General features: G+C 44.7%; 1 protein-coding gene across 2 annotated transcripts in view; it reads right to left on the bottom strand.

The window, feature by feature from the left end:
• Nucleotides 1–12278, bottom strand: part of ZFHX3 (zinc finger homeobox 3) — a 252143-nt gene that overhangs the window by 42738 nt on the left and 197127 nt on the right. For both annotated transcript variants that reach the window (XM_049703073.1, XM_049703074.1), the window contains exon 5: nt 6368–6475. In XM_049703073.1, the coding sequence (XP_049559030.1) occupies nt 6368–6475 (108 nt within the window). The remainder of the gene's footprint in view (nt 1–6367; nt 6476–12278) is intronic.

A 12278-nucleotide genomic window follows, 5' to 3' on the forward strand; every position in this document is an offset into this window, starting at 1 on the left:
TAAACAGACCAATCACAAGCACTGAAATTGAAATTGTGATTAAAAATCTTCCAACAAACAAAAGCCCAGGACCAGATGGCTTCACAGGCAAATTCTGTCAAACATTTAGAGAAGAGCTAACACCTATCCTTCTCAAACTCTTCCAAAATATAGCAGACGGAGGTACACTCCCAAACTCATTCAACGAGGCCACCATCACCCTGACACCGAAACCAGACAAAGATGTCACAAATATAGAAAACTACAGGCCAATATCTCTGATGAACATAGATACAAAACTCCTCAACAAAATACTAGCAAACAGAATCCAACAGCACATTAAAAGGATCATACACCATGATCAAGTGGGGTTTATCCCAGGAATGCAAGGATTCTTCAATATACGCAAATCAATCAATGTGATACACCATATTAACAAATTGAAAGATAAAAACCACATGATAATCTCAACAGATGCAGAAAAAGCTTTCGACAAAATTCAACACCCATTTATGATAAAAACTCTCCAGAAAGTAGGCATAGAGGGAACCTACCTCAACATAATAAAGGCCATATATGACAAACCCACAGCCAACATCGTTCTCGATGATGAAAAACTGGAACCATTTCCTCTAAGATCAGGAACAAGACAAGGTTGCCCACCCTCACCACTATTATTCAACATAGTTTTGGAAGTTTTAGCCACAGCAATGAGAGAAGAAAAAGAAATTAAAGGAATCCAAATCAGAAAAGAAGAAGTAACACACTGTCACTGTTTGAGATACCATGATACTAAACATGGAGAATCCTAAAGATGCTACCAGAAAACGACTAGAGCTAATCAGTGAATTTGGTAGAGTAGCAGGATACAAAATTAATGCAGAGATCTCTTGCATTCCTATACACTAATGATGAAAAATCTGAAAGAGAAATTAAGGAAACACTCCCATTTACCATTTCAACAAAAAGAATAAAATACCTAGGAATAAACCTACCTAAGGAAACAAAAAACCTGTATGCAGAAAACTGTAAGACACTGATGAAAGAAATTAAAGATGATACAAACAGATGGAGAGATATACCATGTTCTTGGACTGGAAGAATCAACATTGTGAAAATGACTCTACTACCCAAAGCAATCTACAGATTCAATGCAATCCCTATCAAACTACCAATGGCATTTTTCACAGAACTAGAACAGAAGAATTTCACAATTTGTATGGAAACACAAAAGACCTCGAATAGCCAAAGCAATCTTGAGAAAGAAAAACGGAGCTGAAGGAGTCAGGCTCTCTGACTTCAGACTATACTACAAAGATACAGTCATCAAGACAGTATGGTACTGGCACAAAAACAGAAATATAGGTCAATGGAACAGGATAGAAAGCCCAGAGATAAACCCATGCACATATGGTCACCTTATCTTTGATAAAGGAGGCAAGAGTATACAATGGAGAAAAGACAGCCTCTTCAATAAGTGGTGCATGGATGGACAGCTATATGTAAAAGAATGAAATCAGAACACTCCCTAACACCATACACAAAAATAAACTCAAAATGGATTAAAGACCTAAATGTAAGGCCAGACACTATAAAACTCTTAGAGGAAAACACAGGCAGAACACTCTGTGACATAAATGACAGCAAGATCCTTTTTGACCCACCTCCTAGAGAAATAGAAATAAAAATAAACAAATGGAACCTAATGAAACTTAAAAGCTTTTGCACAGCAAAGGAAACCATAAACAAGACCAAAAGACAACCCTCAGAATGGGAGAAAATATTTGCAAATGAAGCAACTGACAAAGGATTAATCTCCAAAATTTACAAGCAGCTCATGCAGCTCAATATCAAAATAACAAACAACCCAATCCAAAAATGGGCAGAAGACCTAAATAGACATTTCTCCAAAGAAGATATACAGATTGCCACCAAACACATGAAAGAATGCTCAACGTCATTAATCATTAGAGAAATGCAAATCAAAACTACAATGAGATATCATCTCACACTGGTCAGAATGGCCATCATCAAAAAAATCTACAAACAAGAAATGCTGGAGAGGGTGTGGAGAAAAGGGAACTCTCCTACACTGTTGGTGGGAATGTAAATTGATACAGTCACTACGGAGGATGGTATGAAGGTTCCTTAAAAAACTACAAATAGAACTACCATATGACCCAGGAATCCCACTACTGGGCACATACCCTGAGAAAACTATAATTCAAAAAGAGTCATATACCACAATGTTCACTGCAGCTCTATTTACAATAGCCAGGACATGGAAGCAACCTAAGTGTCCATCGACAGATGAATGGATAAAGAAGATGTGGCACATATATACAATGGAATATTACTCAGCCATAAAAAGAAATGAAATTGAGTTATTTGTAGTGAGGTGGATGGACCTAGAGTCTGCCATACAGAGTGAAGGAAGTCACAAAGAGAAGAACAAATACCATATGCTAACACATATATATGGAATCTAAAAAAAAATGGTTCTGATGAACCGAGGGGCAGGACGGGAATAAAGATGCAGACGTGCAGAATGGACTTGAGGACACGGGGAGGGGGAAGGGTAAACTGGGAGGAAGTGAGAGAGAGCATTGACATATATACATTACCAAATGTAAAACAAAGAGCTAGTGGGAAGCAGCTGCATAGCACAGGGAGATCAGCTCGGTGCTTTGTGACCACCTAGAGGGGTGGGATAGGGAGGGTGGGAGGGAGATGCAAGAGGGAGGGGATATGGGATATATGTATGCATATAGCTGATTCACTTTGTTATACAGCAGGAACTAACACACCATTGTAAAGCAATTATACTCCAATAAAGATGTTTAAAAAAAGAATAAAATAAATGTTAGGAATGAATGAATGAATAAGTAATTAAATAAATAAATAAATGGAAACCAGGAATCCCATTCCAATGTAAAAATAAATAACACAAACTATTTTAGTAAAGCTTATCCATTCCTGCACCAAACCCCAAAGTCCATAATCAATAGCTGAGAAAATGCCAATTGTCCAGGTCCATTTGAAATATTATTAACTGCATCCTGAGCAGCCACTAATCAACAGGACAAATTGTGAAATCACTATTTATTTATTTGCCGGGAGGAAGCACTCCCCAACACATTTACTCAGATAGGAACAGCTCAATTTAGGGAGTGAATGGAACCAACGCAGACAGTTTTTATAAAATACTAAGGATCCCAAAGAAAGCTCAGGAGAGGTTGCTGGCACCTAAATCGATTCCAAGATCAAATTGGCCCAAGTACCTTAATAAAGGCTGTCATTACACACTCAAACAATACAGACAAAATTATGCTTCAGGTCAAAAGAGGATCGCTTGCAGAAGTCAGGGAAGAATTTTCCCCTCGCCCTTTACTACTGTGCAACTGGCAAGATGCATCTCTGAGTTATTCATTCCCCCCGCTCTCTCTCGTACAGATAAAGATTAAGTATGTTCCCTGAATGACTGAATGAGAAAGTGGAGCCTTATTAAAGACACTGGATTTTGGGGGTGCTCATTTTAAGTCTTCATGTAGTCTCCTGACTGCCCGGCATGTCTGTCAGTGCTGTGAGGACACATTCCCACTGAATTATAAACACTTTGAATGAGATTTAATTGAACCACCCCCAACAAAGCGTGCTGTAACCTGGTGTAAGGATTAGAGTAACACATACAAAGTGCCTGGCACAGAGCCTGGCACACAGTAAGAGCTCCGCAGACGGTGCTACTTCTTGTTGTTCTCTCCGTGTCCTCAGCACACAGAATGCAGGAAACACGCGCCACGTGCCATCTGCACAATCCCATGAAATCCTTCTATGTCGGTCCCCTCAGCTTCTCAAAAACACTGCCTGGCAACAGTTTTACATTCAAATGGGAGGACCCGAAGAGAAACTGCCACTAGGTTTCCTCATTTTATTTAACTAAACTAAAAACAAAACCAAAAAATCCCTCCTGATACAGAGTTACTATATGCCAGGCACTGTTCCAAGCTTCCCATATTCAAATAACCCTCACAGCAATGCCATGGAAGTGGGGGCTGTTCTTAATTCCCATCTCACGGGAGAAAACTGAGGCACGGAAAGGTACCTGCACTGAGGTCACAGAGCTAGTACACAGCAGAGGCAGGATTAGAAACCAGGCACCCATGGGCTTCCCTGGTGGCACAGTGGTTAAGAATCCGCCTGCCAGTGCAGGGAACAAGGGTTCGAGCCCTGGTCCGGGAAGATCCCACATGCCACAGAGCAGCTAAGCCCGTGTGTCACAACTACTGAACCCGTGTGCCACAATGACCGAAGCCCGCATGCCTAGAGCCCGTGCTCCGCAACAAGAAAAGCCACTGCAATGAGAAGCCCGCGCACCACAACGAAGTGCAGACCCCGCTCGCCACAACTAGAGAAAGCCTGCATGCAGCAACGAAGACCCAAAGCAGCCAAAAAATAAATAAATAAAAGAAAAGAAAAGAAAAGAAAAAGAAACCAGGCACCCAAATTGTGAAAACAAAGGACGGATTGGCCTGGAAGGTGACTCACTCTTCAAACCGTGTCTGTGAAATCCTCTTCCCCAGCTCACTTCCTCCAGGCAGATGTGTATTAAACATTGCTGCCTGCAAAGTCTGTTTAGATCTCGCCATCTTAATATTACAGCAAAGTCTGGGATCCTGATCCATGCGAAGCAACACAGGACAATCCTCCCCACACACTGAACGGCCTTCAAGCGTGGACCTCCATCCCCTACTCACTGGTCCCACCTTCCAGATCTTCCTAGGGAGCTAGCTCACCATGGCCCTCAGTATTAGCTCAAGCAAAGGCCTCTGGACACCACAGAGCCCAGTTCAAAAAGGGGCCATGAGCAGCACAGATGGTAAAATTCGTCCAGTGTGCCCGTCAGTCCCTCAGCTACCAGGATGCCCAGGAAATGCAGGACAGCGACACATCACCTGCAGGGCCGGATCCCTACCAATACTTAGAAGCTGTTACACTCAAATTTCTCTTTTCTAGGCTGAACAGCCCCAATTTCTTTCAGCGTCTTCTCAGAGGCAGCATTTCTCAGCCTTCAGTCATTTTCATTGCTCTCCCCTGGCCTCTCTCCAAGATTCTGTATCTTGTTTAAATAGTAAAGGCCAACAGTGAACATGATTTAAGAACAGTCATGCCTCGAAAAGTAACAAAGGCCCAACCAGTATGGACTCCAGAAGGTAAATATTTCCTCAAAAAACAACAACAACAAAGTATTACAATATTAATAATGGAAGGCAGTAAGAATTCGGTTGACCAAATGAAATAATTTCTGTTGCTTGTCATATCATTTCCTCTAATTATAGTCGTGGTTTCTGGGAGACTTCTCTGTCCCAATAAGTCTTCTCAGAAATGGCCTTGCTAGCACTGACATATATACACTACCAAACGTAAAACAGATAGCTAGTGGGAAGCAGCCGCATAGCACAGGGAGATCAGCTCGGTGCTTTGTGACCGCCTAGAGGGGTGGGATAGGGAGGGTGGGAGGGAGGGAGACACAAGAGGGAGGGGATATGGGAACATATGTATATGTATAACTGATTCACTTTGTTATACAGCAGAAACTAACACAACATCGTAAAGCAATTATTCTCCAATAAAGATGTTACGAAAAAAAAGACTTTGCTCCTCCTCAAAAAAGACCTAAGCTTTTCTTCTCAGTCTCAGCAATTCTTTCCCTTGATACAGAAATCCTATCATCTTGCGAGAAGGTCATTCGCCCCTTCTCTCAACACCAGCTTTTCCAGAAATAGCACTTCCTTTCCTGACTTCTTCAATTTCTCCTGCTTTTGGTAAGACATCCTCCTGCCTGGCTGTGCCGCCTGCCTCCCCTTTGAGGCCAAGGTAGGACACCATGAACACGCAGAGCTGCCCAGGCCCCCAAATGCAGGATGAAGCCCACCCTGCACTGCTGACTCCTTAGAGATTCAGGGGTGACACTGATCCAGTTCCACACAGCAAACCCCTCCGTGGGGCTTGGGAGCAGGTGGGACAGGGCCCTGGACCTTCCATGGAGGAAGAATCACATCAAGGGCAAAACAACAGCGGGGAGGAGGTGCTAAAGAAACGTGACCGCAACACCAGCAGCCCCTAGGACAGGGCCAAACACCTGGATGCTCGCTCGATAAACAAGCTGGTTTGGGGGCCATTTCAAACAACTTTAAAAATTCCTTAATATAACATAATAGGAGAAGGAAGGTGACTAATGAAAAAAAGCGAAAATGAAGTCCATCTCCCACCGACACAGAAGCAGCCCAGCTGTTCTGGGTGGATTAAGGATGCTGCCGCCCCCTGACCTGTTGGCCTCACTCCGCCAGGGGAGAAACGCCGGGGGCTGGAGGGCAGCCACACAGCCTACCTGTCCACTTGCTCTGGTCCTTCTCGCCTCCACTCTCCTGGTCTTTAGCAAGCTCCTCGGGATCAGCAGCCGCTTCACCGGGCCCTTCAACATCTTCAATGGCTTCTTCTGAAAGAGAAGAAAAACAAAATGTCAAGGATTAAAAGTAGACAGGAGATGAAGGACTCTTGCCTCCTACTGCAAAGAAGTACCAACCACAAAACACAGGCAGCCAATGAGTGTCCCGCCTCCCCTCCCAGTGGCCCCTGAGAGGCCGACCGCACTACGGACATGCGAGGTCTGGGTAAGCGGCGGGGGCTTTCCTTCCCCACTCGTTGGCGTGAGACCACAACTTGCTCTAGATGTGCAGAAACCAGGTATTTCCAGATGGGTTCTGAATGCCCCATTTGAGCTTTTCTCATTGAAAAGCCAATCCTGTTGAGGAAATAACTCCATCTGATTACCTGAAATCGCATGCAAGTCTTTTCCACTTGCAAACGCAAAGAAGGAGCACAGGTTTGCTTCTTGCCTAGCTCCTACCACACTGCGAACTGCCATTGAACTAGACTAGACCCAATCTTTGACCCCTCTTAAGGCCTCTCGGTGCCTGTGCACCTGCCAGACCGTGGCGGGAGGTTTTTACAGTCATTCATATTCTGAAGAGTCACAGGGTATCAGCGATATGATTTCATCAATGTGAAGAGGTCTAGAAAACAAACATCTGTGGGCACGCCAGGCATCAGTGGCGAGAAGCTAGATTTGTAGAGAAAGGGAAAAAAGTTTATATCAGAATCATACACCTCCCTTTGAAGTCATTCCATTCTTTACCCACCACTGGCTTAAAACGAACCAAGGAAATTCTCTCCAGCTCAACACACAGTGCTTTAGTGAAGGGAGAAGAATGGTCATTTCCAACATTAGGTTACTCACGACGTAAAATGCCACTTGCTTGCCGGAGTGGGAATGAAGAGGATAAGATTCTCTGGATGCTGAGGGAAAGGAAGTGAGACATTTCTCCCTTGATCTCCTGGCCCTCTGGATCATTATCTAAAACATTCATTAAGAATGGGCTAAATGAATGAATAAGGCAGGCAAACCAAGGTGGGCTGATGATTAAATTATTAGGAGACTCTGAAGAGCACAACTTCCTGAGTGTAGAGACACTGAAACCAGCCACCCACGTCTGTCACCCGAGGCCAGCGCTAGACCAGATCCACGGGACCAGAGGTGACGGTCCAATCTAGGTCCATGAACTTGGAATTATTCCAACATCACCCTAGGTCCCTCTAGCCCCAACTCTACTTTTCAACATTTCAAGGTGTAATACCCTCTGACGCTCCAGAAAATTTCTAAATTTCATCTCACAAAGGAAGTAAAAAGAGTTCAAAGTAAATTGACCTCAGAGGGTATATAAAACACTTGAGGAAGAAAGTCTATGTAGACCCAGATTTTCCTAACTCTTCCCAAAAAGACACTGGAAGACCAAGAGCTGGAAAACGGAACTAGGGATTAAGGAACATGTCTTCATTACCACCAAGAGGGGATGTATGAGGCAGTCATGGGGAACATGGGTGAGAGGAAATACTGCTTATTTTCCTCTCCAACTAAGAGGCTTCCACAAATAATTTCTGTTGCCTTTCTGTCTCACTGCACAGTCAAGTTAACATCAAGTCTCCCCACCCCTAGTTCAAACAGAGAAGAATCAGGCAACCTGGTTTGAAGTCAGTCAGATATACAGCACCATATTAACACGGTACATCCTTTAGTGGAGAAAAAATATATATACGAAGGGTTAGTTGAGCTATAATAAGCAAGTTACACAATATGCTATATGTACCGTCTTAATTATGTCCAGGCGGGATGTTCAATGCACATTTTTAGGCTTTGGATAAAACTATTCAACACTGTAATTACAAAATCCATCTTTGAAAGGTTATACCAGCATTCAGTCAATCTATATCAAATTGAGTCTACCCAAAGTAGCTAGGTCTCTTAAAACATACTCAACTGCCCCAATATATCCTATGATACAAAATATCTGTATGTATCCATACATTAATCAAATGTGATTATACAAAGAGATGATTCAACGGGCCCTCCTCTCCAGGACACACACACATTATCACCCTAGATGGAGAGTCTGACACCTACAAGATAGGGAACACCCTGACGTGATGAACAGTGTCTGAGGGCGCTGCTCTGCAGAGAATGGAAAAAACTTACCCACTGGGAGGCTAGCTCCAAGGCCAGTGCCTCTCTCCTACGTATTATGTGGGCTGCAGCCACCCAAGCAGAGAGTTAAGAACTCATGGTCATTCTGGCACTGACCTCAGTTCTCTGAACCTTCCTGAACAAATCTATCCAGAGACAGAGACTGAAGAATGAGCATATGATTCACGCAATGAGCAAGGAAACCGCATGGCCCTTTGTGACTATTCCCAGAGCCCTCGTTCTATGAGCCTAGTTGGGTCTTTGCTTTCTTCCCTCCCTGCCCTGCTATAAGCAGAAAAGTGAAGGCAGCTGAGCTCCAGTGAGAGGGCAGAGGATAGAGGCTGACTCCGGAACTTCTTTTGCTTCTTTTTCTCCTTTTTTTCTTAAAGATTTAAAAATAAAGTCCTCTTTAAGTTTTTAGATTTAATATTATCATTTCTGATATATTAAACACCAAAAAGCTGTTATATGCCTGGTGGAAGAAGAAATGATCGAGAAACTCCTGGACAAGCCAGCTTCCTTCACAAGCAGATCAGTGTCCTCATGCCCAGCTAGAAAACCAGGTCCCCTTCAGCCAAGCAGGTGCTCCCCTGCAGTTCCACACGTGACCTACAGGTGTCGCCCTCTGCATGGCGAGGCCTGGAAGGGCAGCTAGCTGCAGGAGGCAGACACCGTCTGGGCCGCCTAACCTGAGCATGTGGAAATAATACACGTCTTCAAGTGAACTGTCTGGTCCCGGGGAAATAAAATAGGACATTCATAAGCAGTTACACCATCTGTCTTGATACCATCATCATCAACAGCAAGAGGAAAAAAATAGCTGTTTAAAATGGATGAAAGCCCAGGCTGACAGTAACCAGAAAACTGTGAGCTCTGAATACCAATAAAGGTAGAGATACGATTCAAAAACAGAGATATAAACTATGAATTCGTCTGGACAGCTTGGGCCCACAGTGCTCTGTAGGTGGGGTATGTTTTATTGGTCCCCAAAGCCTCCTGTAACCTCACTAAGACCAGGGCCTTGGGCACCCACGGGCAGGGCCTGAGTCTCCCCACGCCAGAACACGTGGGAACAAGGGGCAGGATGGCATCCAGTTCTGAAACACTCTGAGCTCCCGCGGCTGGTTAGGTGGCCCACGTCCCCTTTGGGAATGTAGATTTGATACCCACGCGCTCACAGAGCACAGAGCAGAGGGGACCACAGAATGCATTTTCTCCCCCCGTGAAGTCAGTGGCAACTGGCTGGGGTCATTACAGAAGTCTGGGGGGTTTTTTCCCCTATAATATCAGCTACTGACAGATGGTGGGAACAAGTGAAGACCTGATGGACGACAATCTGGTTTTATCTGGAAGATCCTGTTTTTCCCTCAGAAGACAAAGTTACTTCCCTTCCCCAAGACAGACAACAGCCACTGTGCCATTTTTAAGGCCAAAAAAAAAAAAAAAAAAAAATCAAAACCCTCTTCTCCCCAAAGAATTGAACACTATTTCAGAACCCAACCGGAACACACCAGGAATGCGTTCTCAGGGGCGCAGCCAGGGCCGGGGTGAGGAGGTCATCTCTGCTCCCCACGCCCGGCCGGTTCTAGCAGGAAGCAGCAGAGCCCGCACCTCTCCGGCCGAAGGTCTGTTCTTCAGGACACTCCAGATGAGGCCCCTCACACCACCCCCACCGCAGACTCCTGCTTCATGGCTACACCCCACAGGAGCCCTCAAACTCGGGCACCCCTCCTGTTGGGCTTTATTTTCATGGTAAAGGGTTAGGGAAATAGAAGCACATCTTGAATAATTGTGAAGTCTGGTGTCCCTTCTGCCTTCAACTTCCATGTAAAAGACCGGCTGAAGGCCTTTAAAGAATCTATTTCCATCACCACCTCTTTTTTTACAACTGCTTCTCCCATACAGCGCTCACTAGCACTCGCTCGTGTCTCCTGGTTAAGGGCAGAGCCCTCAGGTGTAAGAATTTCAGCAGATAATACAATTCTAAAAGGGAAGGGTTCCTAGGACAGCTTAGGTTTTGGGGGTGATGATACCACAGCTCCAGAAAATTTCCCTTCAGTCAAGGTGGTTTTGCTTACCCCAAACGCAAACTGTTCTCTTAACATACCTTACACTTAGCACGTTGGTGAAGGTGACTGCATGACTTCCCAGTTTGTGGTGACGTCGGCTCCAGAAGGAGGTGTGTGTGCCAACTGGCAACCCCATGGGGATTTGCAATGATTTTATGAACAACCTGGAAATTGGTCTGTGGAAGGAGCACGAGGCAGAAGCAAAAACAGAGGTGGCATCAGTGCAAAGTCAGCACCCGCCACCACCGCGCACACTCCGAGTGCGTCACCCAGAAAAAAACGCGCCAGTTGCTAAAAAAGGATACTGTTCACCAAATAACTAGGGCTGAGGTCCGTGTCCGCTGGGAGTACTTTACAGGTCACTTATAGACGTGAAGGAAGGGGAGTCCATCAATGACTGAGATTAGTCCTAACTGTTCCTAACTCTTAACGGGATAATGTGGACTAAGTTAAACCTTCCCCCACACCTGGCAAAGCCCCCCACTGGGCTTCGAGGGCAGAAATTTGGAAATTCTCCTAAGAACCAGGGTGTCCGTACCCAGGGCTCAGGCGACCGCGTTACTTAAATAATACGCCAGTCTGGGATCCCTGAAGAATGAAATTGTTCTTTCCCTTTTCTTTGCGGGGAGCCATGTTTGAGGGCGGGGGGCGGTAAGCTAAAGTGCGTTTGCCTGTCGGCAGGCTCAAGAGCTGAGAAACATTAGCTGTCATGAACCACAATCAAATCAGGTTTGAAATATTTAGCAGTGGCTTGGAAAATGCGGCAGTGCAGCTCTGACAGGCGAGATGTGCACAGACACCCACTTTCCATTATAATGGAAATATCAGGCCTGTTCTGAATATGTATAACCCAGAAAAATGTATTGATTTTTCATTCGGCATTAAAAAAAATGAAATAGCCTGCAGCTGTCAAAAGCCTTTTGTTAAAAGCTCATCTTTCCTGGAATGAGGTTTACCAGAAACAAGTTTTAATTGTGTATCGGACTTCTTCTTTGAAAAACAAAATAACCAATCTGCTTACTTTGAAGATAGGGTTAAAGCCCTTCCTTTCCCCATTTTCAACCTAATTAACCAAGGACAACCGCAAAGTGGGAGGGAAAGGCCCGCAAAGTGGGAGGGAAAGGCCCGGCACACTCTGACCAGCAGGGACACGGAGGGTGGCGGCTGCTTTTCAGGAGCCTCCATGGTGGTGGCGGAGGGATTCCACGACCGTGTCTTGTTTCCTTGTTCCTGTAACTAGAGACTCACTGTAGGACACCTTGGCCTACATCGGCTGTCCTCTTGCAGTGCTGACCGTAACAACTGGAGAACGAAGGGCGCACAGTCCAGCTTGTCCAACCCTCTTGGCCTCTTGTTTTCCATAGGAAACCTCTAATGGCTGGACGTACTTCCACAAAGTATGTATGCTTTACTTTGCAAATAGAGGTCAAATCAAATCCTACAATATGAAAGATGACAGCTAAGGTCTAGATCACTTATTTTTTTTTTTTCTTTTTAAACATCTTTATTGGAGTATAATTGCTTCACAATGGTATATTAGTTTCAGCTTCACAACAAAATGAATCAGTTATATATATACATATGTTCCCATATCTCCTCCCGCTTGCGTCTCCCTCCCTCCCACCCTCCCTATCCCACCCCTCCAGGCGGTC

This window comes from Orcinus orca, chromosome 20 (assembly GCF_937001465.1).
Source record: "Orcinus orca chromosome 20, mOrcOrc1.1, whole genome shotgun sequence".
NCBI classification, from domain to species: domain Eukaryota; kingdom Metazoa; phylum Chordata; class Mammalia; order Artiodactyla; family Delphinidae; genus Orcinus; species Orcinus orca.